This window comes from Plectrocnemia conspersa, unplaced genomic scaffold (genome assembly GCF_051122295.1).
Source record: "Plectrocnemia conspersa isolate PC_06_02 unplaced genomic scaffold, ASM5112229v1 ptg000003l, whole genome shotgun sequence".
NCBI lineage: Eukaryota > Metazoa > Arthropoda > Insecta > Trichoptera > Polycentropodidae > Plectrocnemia > Plectrocnemia conspersa.
Genome location: NW_028277167.1, coordinates 14,615,841 through 14,642,699, shown reverse-complemented (window position 1 = coordinate 14,642,699; position 26,859 = coordinate 14,615,841). Strand labels below are relative to the sequence as shown.

Genomic DNA, 26,859 nt, shown 5'->3' with positions numbered 1-26,859 from the left:
CAGCGGAACGGGGAAAACACTTCATTTCTAATGTTTACTTTAGATAGGCAGATTAAATTTCTTTCATTAACTTTCTGACTGACAATCAATTTCGTTCTTCTTCTTCCCATCGTTTTTAATATGATTATGGAAGGCTGTACAAATACAAATTAAACAAGTATTTTTTTAATTATGATTTATTTAATATGCTGATCCATATAATTATAAATTGCACTGTAAAAAAATATTTGTGAATGTCTTTATTTAATTCAGAACAGCGTTATATGATAGCATAGCGAGTTGCAAAATATTCACACTATTAGTTTAAAATAAAATAATGTTACGCTGCGGGTTTATATTCATACTGTATGTGACCTATATAGGATGTTATATAGGTTCCATCTACTTTGTTACATTTTTCACTAGTTCAGTTGGAGCCACTTATCAAGCCTCGAGGGTGCCGGATCAGGGGAACGTAACTTGTATTGCAATTGCGTTTCATTTTCTCTATCGCACTTTTGTAAAAGAAAAATATCTTTGTGAGAAATAATGTGTCGACGGGAAAAGCGACGAAATTGAACTAGGATCATTATTGGAAAACGATGTATAGTAAAGCGGCGTTAGTTTTACAACTATGAAAACAGACACAACAATGAAATTGACAATAAAATAGGACACACTTATAAATAACCACATTTTATCATAGAGCAATTTTTACTTCTAACTTTTCTTATCACGGATCTAAAAAAGTAAGATTTGATAATTTTACTTACTTGTACATTTTTTTATTAGGTTATGTATTTTTCAATCACTCTTAGTTGTACAGTATTCCTGTTAAAGTTTTTTTAAGGATAACTTCATCGCATCAAAATTATCATACGTAACTGTTCCAGAAAATTTCTATAATTTGTGAGACTATAGAAATTACATTAAAATAAGTTCTACCTTATATATTGTTTTTTATTATTATACATTGCTTCATATGGTGGTCTATTCATAGCTTTTCATGCTTTTACAGGCATATTTACTAAACTTTTTTGTGTATTTCAATTTATGAATCAATTCTCAAAATTGAATACAATGGTTGGGAGATATTCCATATAAATCAGTCCTTTGTTCATTTCTCCCGCGGGAACGTTCCCTCCCTTAACCTTCCTATTTAATTGATCAATTCTGATTTAATATATACATATACAATTTTTTTAATAAAAACATTCCAGATAACAGCTTTTACTGTAGTTTAAACGGTAGTTATTAAATCCAATAAATCGTTAAAGTTATGTTCCAGAAATTCATTTCCTTACTTAAAATACTATTGATTTGTCACATTGACATTTTTATCGCATTTACCCAAATCATACTTAAATCATATATTATTACTCCAAATCATATTTTCACACCCACCGGCAAGTTGTATATGTATACGTATGTTACGTATAATACAATATACAATAAGCAAAAATATAAATTCGCGTGTATTTATTTTTAGGAACGGCAGATATAGATTTCGCTGTATTTACAAATTAAACAAGACAAAAATAAACTTGACATATTTTCTTCTCGGAGAGTACTACACACCGTAATCGCTTTCACAATATTACGTATTATCAATAAGCTCAGGAATAGTTTTCATTTCTTCAGCGAGCAATACAGATACGTATACTTTGAAAATTTTGCGCTAAATGTCGTGGGGTCGACTATGCACCAACTAGCAGCTGGACTCGTAAACATTTAAGAAATGTTGGACTTTAAAATAATATTGGATCGAGTATATGTATGTATGTTTAAAGTGTGGTTTCTCAAAGTTTCGAGCTATACAAAACTACACAAGGGATTAAGTTGTTTAAATTGTATATATTGATTAAATTATGTTCATCCGCATTGGCTGCCTATTAAAAATAAATTAAGCTATTGTTATGTTTGGTTTCTTGTGGGGGTTGGAGAAAATATTTTTATAATCAAGGCATAAATATAAAAAAAATGTTGGTATAAGAAAATATCACACAATATGTTTTGGTTTATATATCGAATTTTAAACCATAATATAGAGCAATTTTTCGATCTTAAAAAAATATAATACGATACAGTTAGCTAAGTCAATATTTTTTTTAGTCGATAGTTTAGATCAGGGGTGGCCAACCCGCGGCGAGATTCATCACACTTTTACAAAATATATTTATTTTATAATGGCCAATACACTATAGACAATTTTTCACTCCAAAAAAATGTCTCTAGTGTATTTAATTAATATAATTAATATAATTTTATACGTGGCACGCAAGATCATTTGGGTTGACCACCCCTGGTTTAGATGTAAAGTACTTAGAAATATTATTTGAATTATGCCATTATGCATATATGTTACTAAAGGGAAACGAAAGCTCTTAAAAGTTCCATGATATTGGAAATGATAATTACAAGTGCTCTGGATATCAAAAGAATGTTTGAGAGCTCGAGATTCTTGAACGGTGTAGGTGTTGCGGTATATATGTATGTATTATACATAGGTATGCTTTGCCCCCGTTGCATTGTGATATTTTACAGATAGAGTATTCTGACCTTTTCTCCTTTACTTTACAACCGACACGTTCACTTAACGCCCTATCGCGCCCTCCTCGTCCACTCCGCCACTATTTTATTCGAATCGAACTCGAAGAGTAAGCTCCTTTTCAAGGAGTAAATTAGCATCGAAAAAATCCCTTTGAAACAAAGTTGTCACTTTCATCTCTTCACCCAAACATCGTCGATCCTCTGCATATGTTTGCTCTAAAAAAATAATAATAACCAAAATAAATATGTAAATGCAGTACTAAAAAATAATTGACACATTTGACTTATAAACACACCCTTGTGTTTTTAAATGTAGTATTTTTTAGATAAAGTTGCAATTTGGTCTTATTCAATGATAAACATTTGACATATTTTACAATGTCTGTTAATTTATTTGCTTAAGAAATGTAAATTAAGAATCTCCAATCAAAAAATATTTTATTTTAAAATGTCAGATTTATCAATTAAATCACCCTTTTATTCAATAATTTGACCACCAACTGTATTAATTAAATTAACAGATCTAGAAATGGTGAGAAAGCTTTAGAAAATTACAGGCGTGATGATCTAAATATTATACTATTAAATCATAAGCCCCAGTAAGCATGTGATAAACAAAGACGGATTTTAAACGTCCAAGATAAAATGGGGCTTATTTGTAAAATAGGACACCACCGTGAGAAAACTTTGAACAGATTAAGTCAAAGTACCCGACACGAATCAGAAAAATCAAAAGTATCCGAAAAACGAAATCTTAAAAAAATTCGGAAACAGATTCAGACACTTTCTTTAACGCTTCTACTAACATTTACGCTTACAAATCTTAAAGAAAGTCTGAATGTTCATATCTGTTCTTTACGGTCGAGCATATGCTCCTACTCACCGGCATGTTAGCAACTAATAGTTTTAACATCCTTTACGCCAACAATGTACTCCACCTCTGTTCACGACCTAAGTCGTCAGAGTCTCCCAGCATCGCTACTTTTGTTGAAGACAAGAAACTTAAAAAACTCTTTATCTTCCACCCTCTAAGCTCGTACTTCAGGCTATCAAAGATAGCAGAAACCGACGCTTCTCTCTTCGCATCCCTTGGTCCAGCTCGACATCCATAATCTAGTATTCAAACCAATCACGGAAAGCTTCACGCATAACTTACATATACAAAATGTACGTGACGATTTCAATTGCTGCACAAAAATTAAATATTAACAAGCTTTGCTCAAAAACAAAAATAAACACCACTGACTTTGTCGGATGTGTTTATAAGTATATGATTTACATTACTATATTTCAAACTCCAACTTTCAAATGCAACTTGAGTTTGCCGGCGAGCAAAGTATTTTTCCGTCGGCTGTACTGCTGAACTTTTGACCTGTCGCCAGAGACATCTAGCGATTTTTTAACTAGTTTGAATATTTTGTTTTAGTAATACGTCCAATAGCAAAATAAATAAAATATCAGTTTTAAGTTGAAAATAGACCTTGCTTTTTCCTTTATAAAAAACTTAACTTAAACTCTGTCTATGAATATGATTTTTTTATTTGTATGTATTATTGAAGTATGTCTTCCAAGGACAAAGATAATAATTATCAATTTTTTTTATAAAATTCAACATATTTCTTCACTTTTTAAATGTAATATTCATAACGTAACACCCTATATAATTCATGACACAAGCTTGTAAATTAACGGTGCTAATTGTCTGTGTTGTATTTTAATTAATGGATTTAGTAGTATAGTGGTGAAATTAATGCTTCATTATTATGGTAACTAATAGTGTTTCTCTTTACAGAAATGATATTAATAGGGTATAATAAGCAAGCATATTAGCTCTTACGTGTTTCTAATCGGTATCTATCTACATTAAAATTATTCATATAAGTATCCAAAATATAATTATTTTAATTAAATTAGCAAATATGTTATAATATTTATAAATCATATGTGTGAGTTTATTAGCAGTAGAATTTTAAACAGTTTGAAAACCTCTGATTTTCATATCAACATTTTTAAGTGTATATTTGTGTCTAATATATAAATACATTTTTATCTTTGACCTCGAGATGGTTCTTCCGGGTTGCAGAACGTCCGAGGAAAAAATAGAGATTTGGTTTATTTTCATATAACAACGCTCTTTAATTTCGGACAGTTGTTTTGGAGCAAAACTTAAGTTTCTCTTACATTTTGTTTGATGTTACATTCTTACAAACAAAATCGCATATGTTTCAATATTTAGATATCGCAAGATGAGTTAAATGTGTGCTTTTATTCCATACAAAATGTGTATTACAAGGAAAAAAATAGGAATATCGTATCAATCATTAAATTACTAATAATTTATACTGTTGTAATTAATAAAAAAAATCATAATAAAGCACAGTATTTAAATAATTTATTTTACTTTAAAAACTATATTTATAGAAGCTGTTAACTCGTTCTTATTTTCTGGTTTAGATTTATATACATCTTGCTTATAATATTCCCATAAATAAAAGTCAGGAGCAGTGAGGTCTGGTAGCTTTGAGGGCCAAATACGCACCATGTTTCATGAGACAATTTTTCACCTTTTTTAATAGAAGACATTTTTTTATTGACTATTACAATTTTTTCGGTAACGCAAGTTATATTTAAGTAATAACTTTAAATAAGGGCCATGTCACAAAAAAATAATTTAAGGGATACCTTTAATTTTAATTTGTATAAATAAGTAATAATACAAAAGTGCACGACTTTGATTACCCTACCAGAATTATTTTATCTGAAACCCATTTATCTCAAGAAGTTGCTTGTTAATATATTTTTTAAAACTGATACACACCACGATGGAAAAACTTTTTTTGGTCATCTTTGACAAAAAAATCGCTGAAAATTATCATTCGTATTCAAAATCGATTCTGCTTGAGAATCAAACCGGTGTTCTCAAGTTATTAGATCGGTATTCTATACGATGTGAATGATACGCTAACCACGTCGTTTTATTTATGACAAGCGACATTCGAGCCATGTAATAATTTGTTACGCGATACGTTTGAGCTAAATTATTATGGATGGGCGGACTGGAGTAGTAGTACGGAGCGTGTCATGAAAATTGCACGCTTTTGACAAAGGCCATTTCGGAGGCCATTAGTGTGTACCGGTTGTGTTTGCACGGCATACTTCACCAGGTATCGCGTTTCCCGTCATATTTGAATGCTTCCAAAAATACACGCCGTAAACAACGCCTCTTTGATGGAAATATGACAGCAGACTTCCCCCTAAGCGACGTAGCTGCAATTGACGGCTATCACCGAGACGAATTCAGAAGCGTTCGGCCCAAATATGTGTCAATCGTGTATTTTTATTTGTGGATGTATCAAATGTTCCAGACGTATCTGGGTCGATATATTTAAATGCGTGTGAACAACAAAAACAATCGTTGCCCAAACTTAAAGCGACAATATTTTATCATTATCCTTAAAAAGCATGTTTTCAATTTCTTCATGTGCAGTTTACTAATCCTGACTAAGAAGCTTAAAACATAACTTCATCTGAACGCAGGTGGATGAAACCCGGGTATTTTTATGAAAAGTTTCACTAAGTAAATGAGTTTCGAAGGGCTCAGTCCTCTTCAGCCATCTATTTGATTTTTCTTCATTGAGGAGTTTGTTGCCTTGATGTTGACGTGCTGTTAGAGCCTCGTTTCATATTTAGCAGCAAGACTCTTTAAAGCAGTGGCGATGCTTCGACACCTAGATCACGATTTATGTTTTTATCGGGAATATACCATGGAGCATTTACAATGTTTCGTTACTGTTTGGCACATCCCCAGAGTTGTATGCCTTAGTCCCATACTGGTTTCAGAATTTTATTGTATATCTTGATTTTGTTAAATATAGATTGTTTGGAGTTTTTTTCCTATGAGCCAATATAGCTTTCTTTATTTTATTTCAAGTTCTTATTTTTTTGTATACATATATGTACTTTCCACCGCAGTTTAATGTCCAAAGTCATATCAAGGTATTTCAACGTATTTCTAAATGGAATAGTGTTTATGAAAATTTGCAATTGATTAGTTATATATTTTTATTGGTTAAGTTGATATGTATCGATTTATTAAATCTTTCGTTGTAACCTGACAGGCGTAAGCCTAGTGCGTTCCAACGGGCAAATCTGTACCAACTGAGTAAGTCAATCAGACACAATAAATACCTACAAGTAAGTGTTAACCACCAGACTGAAGTCTGAGAATTAGTGACATCTATATTATTAATTATAAATTATTATATGCTATACAATTTATAATCAATAGATGTCACTGCAGCTGGGCCGGTTTTTTTTAATAATAGCGCATTTTTATAAATAAAAATTCGAGTGACGTTACCGAGGCTCGAACTCGCCACCTTATAGCTACTAGTCTGAGACGTTACGGTCTACGCTATTCCGTCCTTAATTCACTTATTATTTCTTCACTCATACAATTTTATTTTCCATTTTTTGCTTCAATTGGTGATCTTATCAGCGGCTTGGTGAAGTTTTTCGGTGGTATTCGCTATTTTTTCCCCACTCCCAGGATTTCTGAATCATCCGTGAATATTGCAATTGTGACATTTGCTATTTGTGTACAACAAAGAAGTAGTCTGACACTTCCTTGTGGGACTTGAGCTCTTATTTTTTTTAGTTCAGAATATTCGATATTTTGTTTAATTCTGAATAATCTGTTGGAAATGTACTATTCAAGTATTTCTACAAATTGCTACTGTAGTATACTGGGTAGTTTTTTTTTATTATACCTTATCAAAAGCTTGAGTAACATCTAAGAAAATACCCGAATAAATATATTTTTCTTCTAGCGCTTTTTATATTAAAATGCGATGCACAATGTGAATTTCAGAACCCAAACTAATAGTCAGGAATTGAATTTTTATTCTCTATTATGGGTTTCAGTGTTTACAACAGAAGTTTTTCAAGTAAAGATATTATTGGTAACAATGATAAAGGCTTATACGATTTTACTTCGTTTAATGGTTTTCGTGGCTTGGAATCATAATAAATAGAATTTCACTCTTAATTGATACTGATATTTTATACGATTTCGATGTTTTTGTAAAATTTGATTTATGGTACAGAATTCAGTCTCAAAAATGTAAATTAAGGGTTATGATTGAGTTTTAAGTGTAATTTCATATACGTCTATAAATTACATTAACGATTTAAATTAAGAAAACAACTTAAAACATTTTTTTATATATATATATATATATATATATATATATATATATATATATATATATATATATATATATATATATATATATATATATATATATATATATATATATATATATATATATATATATATATATATATATATATATATATATATATATATATATATATATATATATATATATATATATATATATATATATATTTTAATTTATTAGAAATTAATTTTTGACGAAATCAAACTGAAAAATATTGGCTAGGCATTATGAAAGTAAATAAATAACTGTTTTCAAGATGATAAGGCAAATTCAAATCCTGAATAATTCATTCAACGAAAAAAGTACGAAACTGCATTAAGCTTTTCAGTGCTTATAAAGTGCATGCATACCTCTAGAAAAAAACTTTATGCTGAGTATGCAGCCACTTCTGCACCGCATATTGCACCTTTTTGTAGACTTACCCTCTTTTCACTTATTGCTTTCTTGAACAGTTTAAAGATGTATAAATCACTGCATAATTCATGCAGAACTTGCATTATGATCTTATAAAAAAACATCAATACTCAGTCCAGGTCATTTTTAATTTATTAAAGAACTAACAAACGTGAAAGAAACATTTATTAAAATTAGTAATGGTATTAATAAAGCTACTCATAATTCTAAATTCATACTTTTTTCCGACGACCCTAAAGTATTCATTTGAATATATTTTTTTGGGGATTGTAAAAATACTTAAATTTAATGTTGAAAGCTTTTAGATCCCATTTAGCATAAAAAATGTCAACACTTAATTTTGATTTTGATATAGACGACAATGTGCGTTATCGCACATAAGTGGTAAACGATCTGTATATCCTATTTCAAGAGAACTACAGATTTTATCAGCATATAGAAAATATATTAAATCTAAGATGTTGGGATTTGTTATGCAATACGCGTATCAATTCTGGAGTGCGTGTCTTATATAATAATTTAATTTGCAGTATCTTAAGAATACTTCTCTGGTCTGGTTGCCAAATTATGCAACCGATTTACTTTTAATCGAAAAAATCTAGAAAAAAAGTTTTCCACATGAAGGAATATGAATATTATTAATTTTTATTTTCCACAAAATTCCTACAAGGTATGCTGGCATATGATTACCTTGAGTCGCGTCGACGAGTGTACTTGTGAAAGTACTTATTAAAGTGGTTAAAATATTTCATTCCTTCTTTAAACACATTCGTATGTTCTACAGAAATCCTATCATAAACATAAACATAAAGTACTCGCAGTTTGTGGATGCATTGTATTATAGATATTACTACAAATAATTTTATATTTTTTTCTTCGCAAGAGGCAATGGCGTTGTTATGCTCTTCACATGAATGTAAATAAATAAATAAATAAATATTTTCGCTAAATAGCATCGTTTAAAATTCTTAGCAAACGTAATGTTTTTCATATGTCGTAATGTATTTATATTTATAGGCAGTTTTCTATATATATAAAAAATATAAATATATCTTTCATTTTTTCATGTTACGATGCTCATGTTATCAATATAGTTTATTTAATATTACCTAACACATTACACATACATTTATACATGTTCAATCTTTTCCATTGGATAAACAGCCTCGCTCTTGAAAACGTCACATTATATTTTTCGTCGTTAATTTTATATATTTTCGGTGAAAGCTATCTCCCACCCGCGAGAGCAATAAAGAGCTACACTTGTACCATGATTGATGACGAAAAAAGTTGCTGCGCGAGAAAAATAAAGAATAAAGAAAGAAAATGACACCGTCGTCGGTTATAATGTATATCGTTTTGCACATTTAATATGGCGCAATGTTACAACGCCCGACTCGAGGGAAAGGACGAAGTTTCAGCGAGAAGTATTCAAATAACCCGAGAGCGGCAACCATTTGTATTCGACCCGGGGAGTATGAATATTTTCCCCTTTGGCTTTCGGTATTGGAAAATAATACCGATTACGCATATTAAAGTGTAGGAAAAAATACAACTCTCTCGCATGCTGCGAGAAAATCTCCGATTTGTGGGGAAATGCGAGGGTAATGACACCCCGTGCGTCGGTAAATGTCTAGGTTAATATATTTTATTCATAAAATTGTATCTTATTTCTATCAAAATGTATACAGCGTATATTTGCTGAAATATACCGGTTGGTTCAAAATAACAAGTAAAGCAGAAAAATATAAATTACATTGTTTTTTTATTATATATTTTTTCTAACGGTGTGTTTTTTTTAATAGATAATGTATATATATTTATAATTTGCTTCTAATACATTTTTTTACATCGACATAAAACTAAAAAGTTTTTTAATTATATCTGTCAGTACTTAGTTTAAATAATAATATGATGAAATATTTATTACATAATTCAAGAGAAATATTTCATTTCTTCTTAATAGTAAAAAAAAGTATAATTTAATTGAGCAATGTATATAATTAAATGCGCATTTATTATAAGCATTTTACAAAGTATGTGAGCATTAAAATAAATAAGCTGTGCATTAGCGTTGGTGTGGTTTATATATCAAAATATATCGCAATCATCCGCGCAATGAATAAATACAATTTCACTAATATTGACCAATGGAATTATAAATCAATTATTTTAACTGGCCTAGTTAATAAAATTATATTCATACTATTGAAAATTTAAAGTTGCAAAACATTCAAACCCAAACTTAACATAATAAAAGTTCAAAAACTAATTATATTGTTGAACTTCCATTAGATTCATTGGCTTTGGTCAGGATTGGGTTTAAACATATAATATATATTTATTTAATGCTTATTTTTTATTATTTAAAAGCACTAATCATTTGTTTTAGTGCACACTACAAATAAAATTTTGCTCAATCTCATGTTTTTTTATTAGATATTTACATATATATTTATTTATTACATATTTTTTTATTATTGTAATGCATAAATAATTCGTTTAATGGAACAAAGTCTTTATTTAAATACATACACATATCTCTTGACATTATTTCCTGTTAAATCGAACCCATAATTAAATAATAAATTTTAAGATATGGGAATAGTCAATTGAACTGTAAATGTTACGCAAATAACTTAAATAATAAACAATTGGAGATCTTAAAAAAACAAGTTTAAAAATAAGTTTGAAAAAGTAAGACTGATACTAAGTTACATATTTTTATTTAATGCTCATTTTTTATTATTTTAATGTACACCACAAATAAAATGTTGCTCAATATAATATTTTTTATTTAATAAATATATATTTATTTAATGCTCATTTTTTTAATATCTTATTGCACAAATCATTTGTTTTAGTGCACACTACAAATAAAATTTTGCTCAATTTAATATTTTTAGTAAACATTTAAATGTATATTTATTTATTATATATTTGTTTATTCAAGGCAAATGATTAGGTATATTGAAATTCTCCAACGTATTGTAAAATAACGAAAAGTGCTGTAGAACATCAAGATAAGTAAGCTTCAATACTTTGGCCATATTATAAGAGCACTGAAATAATAACTAAACCAACTTTCATGCAAGGGAAAATAAGCGGAAGGAGTATTAGCAAACACCGCATCTCATGGCTACACAATTTGATTTGGGTGCAATTCTACTGAAATATTCGGTGCATAAGTCAACGATATAATATGGTACAAAAAATCATATGATTGTTTTAAATTGAGTTAGGTCATGCATATATAGTATAGAATCCTAACATTGAGTTATTTTACATCATTACATTTAGTTTAATGAAAAATTAATTTGACAAATAAAATATGTAAATTTTGATATCTGGATTGTGTTTATATATTACATAGGTCCATTGATATATTGCGGATATGTAAATGTATTGTCTGGAGTAACGAAAAATGTGTCACGCATTTCATCTCATGGTTGGGTTTTACTTTAGTGTTTCCTTTATATTTTCAGGCACTTGTTTATGTCGTTCGTCCGAAAACCTCCCGGAGGAGCAAATGGACCCAACTCGGGAGGTCCGGATGGCGATAAACCGACAGCTGCACCCGCGCCCACAGGGTTCGTGGGTCGACTGCAGGGACTCACCGAACGACTCCATTTATCCCATCACCATCGGAGTGATTCTTCCGAAGCTGCTTCCAGATCCCGAACCGGTAATATACATTTACACACATACATTCGTAAAAAACGTATTTATTCTAGTCGCGCGTGAGAAAATTCGTCTGCTTTCTATTGTATCAAAATTGATCTTCTTGGGAATTGTGTCGTTATACTTAGATTTTCTAATTTGAATGCTTTGTTGTATAGATATTTACTTCTCGTATGTAGATCGTTGATTGATATTATGAGAAAATAGATAGATACAACACATATTTTTCTTATCATACAATCTACTCTTAATTTTCTATTCTTCAGTAAGATCTTAAGCATTTCTCTGATTTGGACTAGTCAAATATATTATCACTTTTACATTTTTTTGAATAATCGTATGATTTCTTCTTCCTGCTGTTAAACTTTCCAACTTCTTTTATGCAAAATACATTGCTATTGTTTATCTTCTATAACATTCTTCAGAATTTGGATCACAGTTCGTAGTATAAATAGTCGTTATTGAATGTTGATATCATACGAATCGTTAATGCTCCAAAATAAAAATAAAAAAACTAACGTACAATAAATTAAAACTCTCATTTTTTAGAAAAAAATGAACCATTTATTTTAGAAAAAAAAAATTATTGTTATTTAAATCTCTAAAAATATCAAAAGTATATGTTAAATGGCCCCTATGCCTGTTTATTTCTATAGCATTATTAGGTCATGAGATATCAGCATTTAAAAAGTATTCCAATTCTAAAATTTTGAGAAAAACATAAACAACAGTGTTACATATATATAATTTATGTAGCCGTCAGCAGTAGCCTAAAATATTCGCCACACTTAAACTTGCCTTTCACTCTACACATCTACAGTCATTAATAAATTAAATGGTCACATCAGAATCAATAAATTAAATGGTCACAGTTGGGATTAGAGAGGATTAGCCCACATATTCGTCTGAAAAGTAGGTGTCACATAGTTGACTTAATAATATAATGAACGACGAGTTTAAGCCTGCCTTTTAAACACTTATAATAAAACTTAGTTCTTCAACAAAACTAAAAAATTTCGAGGCATAAACAGCACCGGAAAAAATTATGAAAACTCTCTTTTGCGATAAAATGTACTTTAAAAACACTACATATGTTTTGTTTCAATATATATATTCACTGTAAATCTTCCGTTGAAATATAAAAGGCGTTATATTAATACGTTACAATAAGATAAACACAATCAACAACTACTAAGTAAGTAGTGGCACACCTAACTGAAATCAGTGACATATATTTTATTAATTATGAATTATTTTTACAGTATACAGTACATATATACATATATTTATAATTATGTATGACTTAGCTCGGTTTTATTTTTAATTATTTATTCTTGGGATTTTGAAAATTTAGTGAAACCTAATCTGTAATGATCGATAAAATTATAATTATATTATAATCACAGATACAATAAAAATTAAGAAACAATAAGATATGGGATTTTTCAGGTATTAGTACAGACTTTTATCGTGCTACACATTCAACGGTTGCAGTGATATAAAAAATACTTCAAGTGTCTTGAACATCTCTTAAGCAGTTAAGTGTTGAGAGGAAAGAGGTTCAGATGTAATAAAGAGCTGCAGTAGGCTTTCCACGATTGGCTGTGAATTCTGACTAATTTGCATAAAAACTACGTAAATAAATTATCTAAAATGACGACGAGAAAAATCATATATAAGGTCTTTATCTGACTCATCTCCGTATATTACCTATTTTAGGAACTATTAATTTTGAATCAATATAGATAGAACATATATTTAGACTCAGATATATTATTTCATATTCATAATCACTTATATCAAACATCTGTATTAAATATTTATTTATCTTTAATAGATACATGAGCAACTTTGTCACTCGATTTTAAAGTAAAATATCCAGAAAAACTAATTTGCTCATTTTTTCTTAAACATCTAGATTTTCTTTTATTGCGTTTTAGGTAGCGTTCATCCGGTTCTGACCGTCATGCACACCAGCTACTCATCACAAGACGTCGAGAGGAAACCCATCGAGAACAGTCCGAATCACAGTCAAATGTCGAGAAACTCGTCGAGAAAATCGAACAATTCCCTATTAGTCAATAATGGAAAGATAGAAAGTAGAGGTAATGACGATATTTTAATGTCAATCAAAAGTATTCAGTTTATGTACAATAAAAAAATATGATCGTATCTCAGCGTGATTTATTATTGTGTTTTAAGATATTAAAAATCTAGTCAGGAAGTCGTCGGCACTAGACGTGTACACCGTAAAAGTTTCGCTCAAGGATATAGTGTGCTATTTATCACTCTTAGAAGCCGGAAGGCCTGAAGATAAGTTGGAATGTGAGTGTATATGTTTTTTTTTTATTTATATTTAAATCATAGTTTTACTTTAAATTTATATTTTTTCTTTAGTTATGTTCAGACTGTACGATACTGATGGAAACGGCGTATTGGACACGAACGAAACAGACTGCATAGTCAATCAGATGATGACAGTAGCTGAATACTTAGGATGGGATGTTTCAGAACTCAGACCTGTTCGTATATATTATATGTATTAGTGATCAAGTTCAGACATTTCTCTAACTAAAAATATGTTTATAGATTTTAAAAGAAATGATGGTGGAGATTGACTTCGATGCTGATGGAACTGTGTCTTTAGAAGAATGGAAGAGAGGAGGGTAAGTTACTTTAGCTCCCGAAATCATCAAAATTGATCTCTCTCGATGGTCTTTCTTTAAGTCTTTTGTTTAATTGTCGCTTTTTAATATAGTATGTAGAATTCCCTACAGCACCATTCATAAAGCGAATTAGCTGTTTTCCTACTTATAAAGGACTAAATTTCTATTTATTGTGGATGTTTAATAATGTACTGTATGCAGGGCCGCCGAGAGCGATCCCGGCCCCTGGGAGTACCATGATTCCGGACCTCATGACAAAAATGGCATTTTATATATTTTTTAACATCGTAATATAATTTCTTAAATAAATAATAATAGGTACGAGTTAACCCTTTCTATGCTACAAATAAATATAAAAATTAGCCACCGTTGCGACATATTTTCTAAAATCATATTTAATGCAAAATATTTTAATTAGTTATTAAAAATTATTAAAAATTATCGTGAATTAAGCAAATTATCTGCAAAAGGTATGCATTAAGCCAATGAGATACTAGCTCACCGGCAGTTTTTTTTTTGGAACTAAGCCAAATGTAATCTTTGACAGTTGCAAAACGTCGCGTTTATTGAAAGGTCCAAATTTGTTGCTCCTGTAAAGTATATAAATAGTATTTCCGTCAAAAACAGTGGTCCATGTACTTTTACTTTATCTGGTCGTATAATTGATGTCGGAAGATTTTCAGTTAAATGGTAATTTAACGGAATAAAAAAATATTAATTATAACACATTACTCAGCCAGCGTTGGTCAGAACAGTGACAGTTTTTTGCAACGAATCATGGGGTGCTCACTGTTTTGACCAACGCTTACTCGCTGCCACTCACTCGCACCTAATCTGTCCAAAATACTTAATAATAAAATTTGTACATCATTATATTTATAGTTCTAGACTTTTTTGGCATTCTGAATTAAGACAAATAGCACTGTAGTTAAAGTTTGATTTATTTTTATAGTCCAATGACATTTAGTCTAGGTAAAAAAACACCACTGGAGCGCTACTATATACTTTGCTGAATTTACAATATAATAAAAAAAAATGCTCATTTCACGCATTCGGCAAATAAGTTGCCTAATTCATGAATAAAGCAATGCACTTTTTATGAATTTGGGCATTTGTTGGCTCATTTCACGAAATTAGCAATTTCATGGATTCGGTGTAACACATACACAAAAAAGCCCTGGATTAAGAAGACTCGCTTACATGTACTTAAGGTGTAAATATAAAAAAAATATGTAGAAAAGATTTGTAACTAAATGGCTTTTTCTAAACAAGTATTTTATGCGATATTGACACAAAAAATCATTCTTAACTCCCCTTATTGCCATCTGACGACTTTTTAAGCCACCGCAGCTATTTTTAAGAGACTTTTCGAGATCTTTTAAATATATTGTTAGTTTATAAAGACTAATTTTTGAAATAAAAGATCAACCTTAGTAAAAGACAAATCATTCTGAACATTTCTTTTCTATCGTGTGAAAATGCTTCAAGGTTGTAAAGCTTTGTAAAGCGCTGGCTACCATATAATGCCATTCTTTATAAAGATAATTTCCCGCCCCATCTGAGTATGTATGAAGGATTTCCTAGAAGCTTAAATACCTTGGAAGTTGCTCTAAACATCAAGGTTTATAGTGATATAATTAAGTGAACATGCATATACAAAGAATAATGTGGATTAAAAAGACCCGTTCACCTGTACTTGAGATATGAATAGAAAAAATATTAAGAAAAGACTACTAATTGAAATTCTAATTAAAATTATACATATATTTAATGATTTCTTTAAAGACCTAACCCATGACCATAATCATAGATATTATTCAATGCTAGAATCAATAATTAAGCAATAGCATAGTGAAAGACCTTAGACGAGATCGAACGGTCTAAGGCCCTTCGTCCACCGCTGCAACCCAACTGCATCCTGACTACGGCATACAACTGTCATGGGACATTTTTTTAAGTCGGATCGCAGCTACGTTGCGCTGGTAGACGAAGGGCCCTAGTGAGAGCTGCTATTTTTCTCAAACTTTAAAAAGCTTCTCGGTGTGAGTTCGGCTGAAGCAAAGAGATAGTTCTGTGATCAACTTCGAAGTGGTAAATTATGGCAGCATTTTGTCATATATTTAATGGTCTCTTTAAAGACCATAACCATAGATATTATTTACTGATAGTAGCAATAATTAATCAATAGCACAGTGGATACATGCTTAAGTATGATGCGATAGTGTATGTCCAATAGAATAATTGCCTATTTATAACCACGCCTGGTTAGCTACGAGGTGAGTCGTTAATAATGAATTGTCTACGTGCAGAGATTGCGCAGAAGCATATGTGCATAACTTTATAGAATCTTTCCCACAAATCAATTATCATCTTTATTATTATATAAATGGTTTCAGATTGACCACAATTCCACTACTGGTCTTACTAGGCCTGGATACGAGCGTAGCAGGAGACGGAGAGCACGCGTGGAGATTAAAGCACTTTAGCAGACCCGCTTATTGTAACTTCTGCCTGAACCGCCTGGTCGGCCTTGGAAAAAAGGGCTTGTGTTGTATCTTCTGCAAATACACAGTACACGAAAGGTGTGTCCAGCGAGCTCCGTCTAATTGCATACAGACCCACGCCGGTGTGAGGAGTGGAGGCGGTGGTGTTGGGGGAACTGGTGCCCGGCATCATTGGGTCGAAGGAAATTGCCGAGGAAGGTGCGCTAGGTGTAGGGCACCAGTCAAAGGCATAAACGGAATATCGGGAATGAGGTGTAGATGGTGCCAGATATTGGTGAGTAGAAAATATACTTTATTATACATTCCTCTGACGGCACTCCGTCATGACACCTTGTATATTTCATATTTAGTTAACATATGTACTAAAAAGAGAGCAGTGTATTCAAGACTAGTAACAATACTGATTATTTTTAGGTTCATAACCGTTGTTGTGGCGGTATAAAAAATGAATGCACTCTAGGTCCACACGCGATGCACATATTGCCACCGAGCGCTCTCTGTCCTCGTGTGCTCGATCGACAACGCTCTCTACCACCCCCGACTCCTTCAGAAGTATATGAAAAATTTTAATTTTATACCATTTACAATGTTTTATAACATAATCTGTCAACAACCAGGTATCCTGTAGTATGGTTTCATCAAATTCTATGCCGTTGACCCCCGCGGCGACGTCTCTCCGACCGTCACCCTCGACTTTTCAAGTCTGTACAATGCCAGAAGGATGCTGTCCACTCTTAGTGTTCCTTAATCCCAAGAGTGGAGGTAGACAAGGCGCTCGTCTGATGAGAAAATTTCAGTACATTTTAAATCCACGTCAAGTGCACGATTTGAGCAAGGGTGGACCGACTCAAGGTATGCTACAATTTTTTTTTATTAAATTGAAATTATTACTTACTTATTATATAATATGTAATCTTTATTGATTTAGGTCTGACTATGTTCAAAGATGTGCAAAATTTTAGAGTTGTATGTTGCGGTGGTGACGGCACCGTCGGTTGGGTTTTGGAAACGATGGGTATATTTCATTGTTTTAAATCGATGTAAAATATATTTATGTTTATTTTATTTAATAAAAATATATTTATAATGACAGATAAGGTTCTGTTCGAGGTACAGCCGGCCGTGGGAGTAATTCCTTTGGGTACTGGGAACGATCTGGCTCGTTGCTTGAGATGGGGAGGCGGGTAAGAATATAAATATATATTTTTGTGATTGTAAACCCTGTTTTAACAAGCAATATATTGGTAAATGTTTGCTGTGTTTTAATTGATAGGTACGAAGGAGAGTCGTTACACAAAATTTTGGATAAAATAACTAATTCGAGCACAATAATGTTGGATAGATGGCAAATAGAAGTTACGCCGTCTATTTCAGTAAGTATCGTTCATATTTTAATAAAATAAGGCTATTTTAATCAAATTAATCTTCTTACTCTTATCTAGTCTTGCTACATATGCAAGGGTGTGATAAATGAAAACCTTGAATGTTTTCATTTTATTATTTTAAACGAAATAGATACATAATGCTGGCTCTATAAAAAGAGTCTGCTACAGATTTCACAACTTTACAAAATATTCTAGTTCAACCAAACTTGCAATTCGCCGGAACGTCGTTATGGTACATTTTTTCACAACCGGAACGCGTTCCAGTACTTTTTTAAAAGCTTATTAATAAAATTCCTTGTGTTTCTGTGTCGGTTCTTTTTACAAGTAGTAGTGTTTAACTTATTGGTGGCTTATTCATATTATTCGTGCAAACTTAACTTACGTAGGATGGCTGTCTTATTAGGTCTCGAATGACCTACGAAACACTTAAGATGGTTAAATTTATATATTTTTCTTCTACGTAAATTATACGTAGGCTCACGTCCTCGTCCACATCAGCGCAGTACGAAAGTCAGCAGTATAAGGACGATCAGACGAGAATTTTACGCTTAGCTTGGGCAAAATATCTTTTGGTCATAAAGATATTTGTGACATACTTATTCCAAATAAATAAAATCAAGGTAAAGCAAGCAAAATACCTTGGATTTTTTTCATAATGAGTCAGCAGTTAAATTTCACTAGAAATATATTTTTAAGGTCTATTATGTCTAACCCGAATGAGCTAATATTAAAATATTTAGCATTCAATTTAGTTGGGAAGTTGATTTCTCATCTACTACTTAGTTTTTTTTTGTTTTGTGTGTTTTTATGTTTCGTCTTATACATTTTAACTAAGTTTTTGGACGACTGAGAAGTCGGTGACTTTTTGTTATGGTTTTTGCACTGATTTTTGTTTAAAATTCTAGTGTATTTATTATGAACAAAGAAACAGAAAAAATGAGAAAAATAACACAAACAAAGAGAAAATATCACTTACGCCTCCTTGTTCAAATTGCATTCAAAGCATTTAAAACATATCAAATTTTAAATATCTCTGAATATGTAGTACGATTTCAAATACTAATCATGAATATATAAGTCCAGCACAATTAATGTCATTGAGAAAAAATACTTATATTTTATTTATACGCATCGTGTTTAATAAAAAAGTCACTGAACTTAGAACAGAAAATTACACATCTACAATGCAACAAACAAAATAAATAGGATAATCATCTCAAACTAAAATATCATCGTTAATGTTTAGGAGGAAAGCGTTCGATACTTATTTTTATCACTATACAACTAGTCCACTCGTATACTAGACGGAGGTACAAACATGCATCGCCATATGCAGGACCGGTCTGAGAAAATTCAGCGTCCCTGACTTAAAAAAAAAGGTCATCTAGGAAATGTTTGTTTGTTTAGGGATTCTAGCAGGAATTTATAAACTTCCGACACTGTTAAATAAAAGTAAATGGCGCCCCCATTCAGAGTAAATGACGCTCCCTTCGGTGTAATTGACACCCCCTTCGGAGCTAGCGCCTGGGCGATCGTCTGTACAGCCCGCCCCTAGCTATATGTACTGAAAACCGTCTATGAATTTTTATGGGTCTTACACATTACCTTCTTCACTCTGGTGTAGTAATTTTAAAATAATACTATGCCTTCGTGCTATGTATTAACCATAAATAGCATTTAGAGTTTTAATAATTAGTATTAGTTTTTGAATTATAAGGACTATACGGATTGTAAGAATTAGAAAGTAGCAATAAATGTTTCTTAGCTCAAATTTCAAGAGAGGAGCGTAGGGGAGAGCAGGTGCGTAATTTAGAGACCCAAATTGTAATGTATTTTAAAAGTTTAAGTTTTAATGGGCTTAGAAGTATTTGCTTTCTTAAGCTTTCTATTTTCTCTTAAATATTTAAAATATATAAATAGATTAAATTAAAAATAGTTTGATTTACGAGTGTGAAAATACAAGACTTTTGCTATATTTTTAATTTTTTTATAAAAGTAACTAGTAATGGCTATTTTTAAAATATATTTTTTGAATAGTGTTAAATTTATTAGTAAAACTTAGCAAAATTAAAAATGCGTTAATATATTTAAAATATTATTTTGTCCAATATAAATCATGGTCAGTTTTTAATGTGTTATGGCCACAACTGTCATATGGGCAACTGTCAAACTCGAGAATAATGTTTTCTATGGAAAAATATAATATTCAGCACGGCCAAATAAATAGGTTTAAAATATGTTGATTTTATACATATTTTTAAAACAAACAAAAACTTGTCTGATACTTTATTATAATCATATTTTTGTATACAAGTTAATACTAATGAAAAGTTTTACCCAACGTTTGAAGATACTCTCTACGATTGAAAATAAATACATTTAGCTAGATTTTAATAAACAGGAAAAAAATGTTACATAACTTCTATTAATTTTTTTGAAATACAATATATTAAGGTGATCAGATTTTGAAAATATCCAAGGACACTAAAAAAAAGGTTGTCTTAAAAATTGGTGTTTATTTATAAATACCGCAAGAGCTAAAAAAATGACATTTTTATTCAAAGAAGATTAAAACAAGGACGTCTGGTCATCGTATATCAATATATGGAAAATAGCTGGTTACCCCTAATACCAATTATAGGCATGATATTTATTTTTCCTGTGCATGATTACGCCATTTCAGTAAATTTCTCTCATATCACAAGTCATTATGGTGAGGTTTACCAGGCGTTAGTGTGCGGCTAGTAATACATTCTTAGAACAACTAAATTGTATAATACATAGATATATTATGCAGAATTTGACACAACACTGAACCCAAAAGTGAACAATAAGCAATTTTTTTGTTCCTCTTTGTTTATATTTCATCTTATGTCGGAAATGTATTTCTAATGCTATTAATATATTTGAAAATTTTTATATATTTTTTTTAATAAATGTATATATATTTATGGACATAGCTCTCACTGTATTTAACTAAACAGATCACTTACTATGGGCTCATTATGCTTTATATCATTATAGAATGAAGTGCCTACAACTCCATCGGAGTCATGCTCAATCGCACCTTCAGCCGTACCATATACTATCATAAACAATTACTTTTCAATAGGAGTGGTATAGTTTTAACTATTTTATACACATATTCAACATAAACACAAGTTTATCATATGAATATAATATTTTAGGATGCTGCCATATGCGTAAAGTTTCACGTCGAACGGGAGAAAAATCCCGACAAGTTCAGCTCTCGAATGAAAAACAAACTCTGGTACTTTGAGTATGCTACGACTGAACAGTTTGCAGCGTCTTGTAAAAATTTACAAGAACACATTGATATTGTTGTATGTCTAAATATTTATTTAAATACATATAATGTTTTCCTTTAAACCATATTAATAAATTAAATATGTTTAGTGCGACGGAGTACGATTGGATCTATCTAAAGGATCTAGATTGCAAGGAATAGCTTTATTAAACATTCCATATGCTCACGGTGGATCAAATTTATGGGGCGATCCACCACCTAGAAGACCTCGTGCTCGATCAAGATCAAGAGGCAATGCGAATCAAGAGGTTTGCCTTTCGCAAGCAGTTCAAGGTATGTTCATTTTATATGATATACGCAGTATCTATTAAAGGTAATGCTTTTCTTTGCTTATGAATAGATATTGGAGATAAATTGATAGAAGTGATCGGATTGGAGAACTGTCTTCATATGGGTCAAGTCAGAACTGGTATGATTTATATTGTTTTTTGCTTTTTTTTAAATGATTTTTATAAATATTTTTATTTATTAAAGGATTGAGAGCTTCTGGGCAAAGATTGGCACAATGCAAGTCAGTTACTATCATCACAAGAAAAATGCTTCCAATGCAAATTGACGGAGAGCCATGGATGCAGCAACCAAGTCAAGTGTGTATAAGTTTCATATTAATCCTTTCAACGCCAAGCGCATGATATCATGCGCAACTAAATCTACTGTCTAACGCCAAGCGCATGATATGATGCGCTCGTTAAAACCTTCATTTTTTAAAGAAACGGAAAGGTAAAAGTTGGCAATATATGTTTTAAAAATCAGTTTGAGTTCCTAGTAAACGATTTCAGTGATTTTATTTATAGAATTTGCGATGAAACAGTGGTATATATAATTATAAAGTCACGCCTTAATTTTAGTCGTTTGTATTTCGCGCGTGGTTTCGATCGTGCTTATTTAGACCACTTTTAGGGTTAGCACAAACGCATCGCGGAAATTCGTTTTTTTATACTTTAATTTATGAATCGAAATTAAATTATGTCATCAATATTTCAATGATAATTGTGATTTGTAAATACTTGTGAATATATTTCGACTGTTTTAATATTGTCAACTGTTTTTGTGATTGGTTTTTATTGTTTGTAATAATTAAATAATAATAATAATAATTACTATTAAATTCTTATTAATAAATATAAATAAGATATAATTAATAAAATATCAATAATAACTCTTAGTAAATATTAAATAATAATAATAATAATAACAAAAACGATTCCTTGTCGTAGAATCATTTTATTTTACTTGTTCTATTTATTTACATTAAATTAATACCATCGTGACCTAACAGGTTACCCCAATGCGTCACGATGGTCGAAAAGTTTATTATTTATTGTATATATATGTGTGTGTGTGTGTAATATATATTACATATTCCGCCTGGAGTGTAGATATGTTGCACTCTTGCCGGTCCCAAGCCCGGATAAAGGAGGAGGGTTTCTATCATGGAGCAAACCAACCAACGTGGATAAATCCAAATAGTTATGAAAAAATTACAAAGAAATAATAAATCCGCCCCGATTCATAATGACCTAGACCAGTGGTCGGCAAACTTATTGGCCGAAGAGCCAAATATGTACATTACAATGATTTAAAAAAGTTATGAGAGCCAAATCTGTTTTTTAATTTAGTAAACCTTTATTATAATTTTAGTTGATAAACAATAATATGAAAGTAAGGTATCCATAAATTTAAATCATGACAATGACTGACAAACACTTAATGCGAACAAGGTCCTTGGATCTCCTTGGAAAGTTTCAGTATGTCAGGTTTATATGTTGTTGTTTTTAATTTTAGGCATGATTCCAGGTTTTCGTCAGTAAGAAGACTTCTCAGTTTACTCTTGATGAAGTTCATGCTTGAAAAGGATTGTTCGCATGAATATGTAGAACCAAAAAGGGAAAGAACAGCAAACGCAAGTTTTTTCAGCTGATCGTAAGAGTCAGGAATACTATTCCAGACGTTGAAAATGATCATGTTTTCATTCTCCAGGTCTTTCAAAGCAGACCACTTGTGTTGTGAACTAAGATCACATTCGTTCTTCTCCAATATTTCCAAATCAATACAAAGACGTTGAAATTTAGAGCTCCATATTTCCTTGCTTTTTAAATCCTGCGATTATATTTCAAAGTTACCAATGTCAATGCCAAAAGGAGAAAATTTCAACTCAGTTATTGTAACATTAAGAGGATTTTTGACGAATGCTAAGGTCGCTTTGCTGTTTTTAAACATCTGAAACCTGCTGAGAAATGCTTCCCTCGTATTTAAAATTGTTGTTTTGAAATGGTGTTTGTCAATAGAGGAATTATTTTCTTGGCGATGCTTCAGCAGGCTCGGAAAGTGAAACAATGTTTCCCTTTCAAAATCTTGACCAAAAAGGGATAATTTGTTTTCGAATGAAATGACTTCTTTTAGCATCCAAAAAATTGTGTTTCCTTTCCCCTGTAGTTTACGGTTAAGCTGATTTAGATGAGACGTAACGTCTACCATGAAATGAAAGTTATGGATCCTGATTGTCTGTAAGTTCTGGATAGTGAACACCCTTCTCAAGGAGAAATGCTTCAATTTCTGGCAATAGCAGAATGATATGAAGCAGAAGATCGGGACATAAGGACACTCGACCAGAATTAGCGCCCGGGCCCGTGGATATTTGTGCCAGAGCCGCACTCAAGGAGCCAAAGAGCCGCATGCGGCTCCAGAGCCGCACTTTGCCGACCCCTGACCTAGACGATCGAAATCTAGATAAACGATTGGACTTCAATTTTGGAAGCTGGAATGTGCAATATTACTACCAGGAAAAATACAAACAATATCGGAAGAAATACTAAAACTCAAGATATATCTAGAAGCCCTACAAGAAATTAGGTGGAAATGCCAAAACCGATCACCGGTTGTAGTGCCGTGGAAGAAGAAGAAGAAGAATATGTATATATTATAAATTATACATATAATTATATATAGTTAAATGTAACATCGTATCTTGCTATCAAGTTTTATTATTTATTATTTTTATATATAAAGAAATATGACAACCTTCAACAACAACCAATTGCAAACACCATTGATCAAAAACAAACGGTTAGGTTATTAGGGTTATTTTTGTGTACGATATATGTGATTTTGTATGCATCAAAGAAATCTTGTCGATTTGTAAATTTTTATAACAGGATGTAGTTCAGACGAAGAAAAAATGCGTTGCAGATTTATATATTAAAATTGTCTCAGTGTGAGCATGACCCTGCTTGTCGTTCGCTTGTATAGTGCCGCGCGCGTTCATGTGTGTGTAGGTGTGCGTACGCGAGCCAGCTCGCGGACCGACGAATAGATTTTTTTTTGTTCACTCCATATATCCAACAATACGACTAAAAATGTTTGTTTATTGATATAATTAGAATGTTTAAACCATGTTAATCATACATATATAATTTTAAAATATAAAAATTGAGTATTTTGCCTGTAATGATGTGTTAAACAGAGTAAGTAGCCAAAAAATTATATCGCTAAAAACGCATGGCGTACAGCGAGTAATTAACAATTTACCGGTCGGCGGTCTAAGGGTTAAATAAATATTTATTTGGGAATTTGAGGTGACTACTTGGATAGACCAGGTTGAACAGTCTACGTGAAAGTTTTAAAACTAGTTTTAAAACTTTCATCAGATCAAGCCCAAAATATAAACTAAGTCAACTCGACTCTCGGGGGGAAATAAACAGAAGAAGTTCAGACAGATTTCTCCATTGTTTACTCAATATTAGACTATATTTTAAAAATATGACAGCTATCCTTACCGAATTTTGTTCAATAGGAGAGCTCAAAAACAATTACCACTTCTCAGAAGGCAAAAATTCACGTCAAAAGCAATAAAATCGTGTCGGCGCCATTGCAGTGGGAACGCTCGGTACTGAGCGTTCCTACTGCAATGACGTCGGCACAATTTTATTGCTTTTCACTTGAATTTTTGGCTTCTGAGAAGAGATAATTGTGTTTTGCGCTCTCCTATTGTTCAAAATTCGGTTTAGCTATGCTTCATTTGCTTCGCACTTATTGTAAGTCGTAATATTGTTATAAAAAGTCTTAATATTAATGCAAATATGAGAGTTTTCACTGCAACGGCACGATTTTATTGCTTTTGACATGAATTCTGAACAGACGTTATTGGGAGGGGGGGAGGGCAGGTAGGGACATCTGCCCCTCTTGTATTTGGCCAGAAAAATGCAATGATTAACATGTAGAAGAAGAATTTCCCATTACGCTATGATAAAAGCAAAGTATGCTATGGAAATTTATGGAGTAAATATTTATTTTTTAAAGCATACTAGTTGTTAAATATTTTTAATATCATTGCATTTTTTAATATATTATATTATATTTATATGTTCTATAATTTCAGATTACAATTACTCACAAAAACCAAGTGCCAATGCTGATGGCGCCACCTTCGGAGAGGAGTAAAAGTTTTCTTAGATTCTTCCCAAAGTGTTAGTGAATCTGCAATGTTTTTATCGGGCGACTAGTGCCAAATTAAAAAAGATGTTTTTTTTTGTTAGATAGAAACATTTTATATACGTGTATAGAAAAGCTTTGTATTGTATGAAATATATTTATTCATATGGACATTTAGACATATAATGTGCGATTGAAAATTATCAGCTTTAAATTTTGTATGTGAGGTTTTAAGTTAAAACTACATTTTTTATATATAACTATTCAATTTAAATTATATTAATGTAACTTTTAACTACATGTGGTTCACGGTTCTAAATTTACTGTGTAGATTTATATTTAATATATACAAATAGAAGCAAATTATATATTAGTGTATTTTTCATATATAATATACAGCAACGAATGTATTGTGTATCTGTAACAAGAACTGCATTTATAATTTAAATATTGAATTACCTCATATAATTTTTCTTCTAGTCTTATTTAGAAAATAATGAAGTATGCTAATTCATAATTAAATGATTATTATTATTTCATAAGTTTATTAATGATTCCTTTATTTAATATGAAATTGATAATATTATGTAAATTATTTATTTTTAATTATAATAATAGATAGTATTAAAATGTCCACATAAATGTCCAAAGTTAATTCGTCCGCTGTTAATAGCTAAT

The 26,859-nt window shown here is 31.2% G+C and overlaps 1 protein-coding gene across 2 annotated transcripts in view; it reads left to right on the top strand.

Moving 5' to 3' along the window:
- The window catches only part of Dgk (diacyl glycerol kinase 1), a 97,711-nt gene extending 71,346 nt beyond the window's left edge, over positions 1 to 26,365 (top strand). The window contains exons 5-21 of one of the 2 annotated variants that reach the window (XM_088183097.1): positions 11,672 to 11,871; positions 13,808 to 13,972; positions 14,070 to 14,192; positions 14,265 to 14,389; positions 14,457 to 14,533; positions 16,930 to 17,311; positions 17,452 to 17,589; positions 17,655 to 17,889; positions 17,966 to 18,052; positions 18,131 to 18,221; positions 18,311 to 18,410; positions 21,447 to 21,539; positions 21,611 to 21,766; positions 21,840 to 22,023; positions 22,091 to 22,159; positions 22,225 to 22,337; positions 26,129 to 26,365. In XM_088183097.1, coding sequence (XP_088039223.1) covers positions 11,672 to 11,871; positions 13,808 to 13,972; positions 14,070 to 14,192; positions 14,265 to 14,389; positions 14,457 to 14,533; positions 16,930 to 17,311; positions 17,452 to 17,589; positions 17,655 to 17,889; positions 17,966 to 18,052; positions 18,131 to 18,221; positions 18,311 to 18,410; positions 21,447 to 21,539; positions 21,611 to 21,766; positions 21,840 to 22,023; positions 22,091 to 22,159; positions 22,225 to 22,337; positions 26,129 to 26,221 — 2,431 coding nt within the window. In that variant the 3' untranslated portion in view covers positions 26,222 to 26,365. The remainder of the gene's footprint in view (positions 1 to 11,671; positions 11,872 to 13,807; positions 13,973 to 14,069; positions 14,193 to 14,264; positions 14,390 to 14,456; positions 14,534 to 16,929; positions 17,312 to 17,451; positions 17,590 to 17,654; positions 17,890 to 17,965; positions 18,053 to 18,130; positions 18,222 to 18,310; positions 18,411 to 21,446; positions 21,540 to 21,610; positions 21,767 to 21,839; positions 22,024 to 22,090; positions 22,160 to 22,224; positions 22,338 to 26,128) is intronic. The other variant, XM_088183099.1, reaches the window with a different exon arrangement.
- Positions 26,366 to 26,859: the final 494 nt, after the last annotated feature.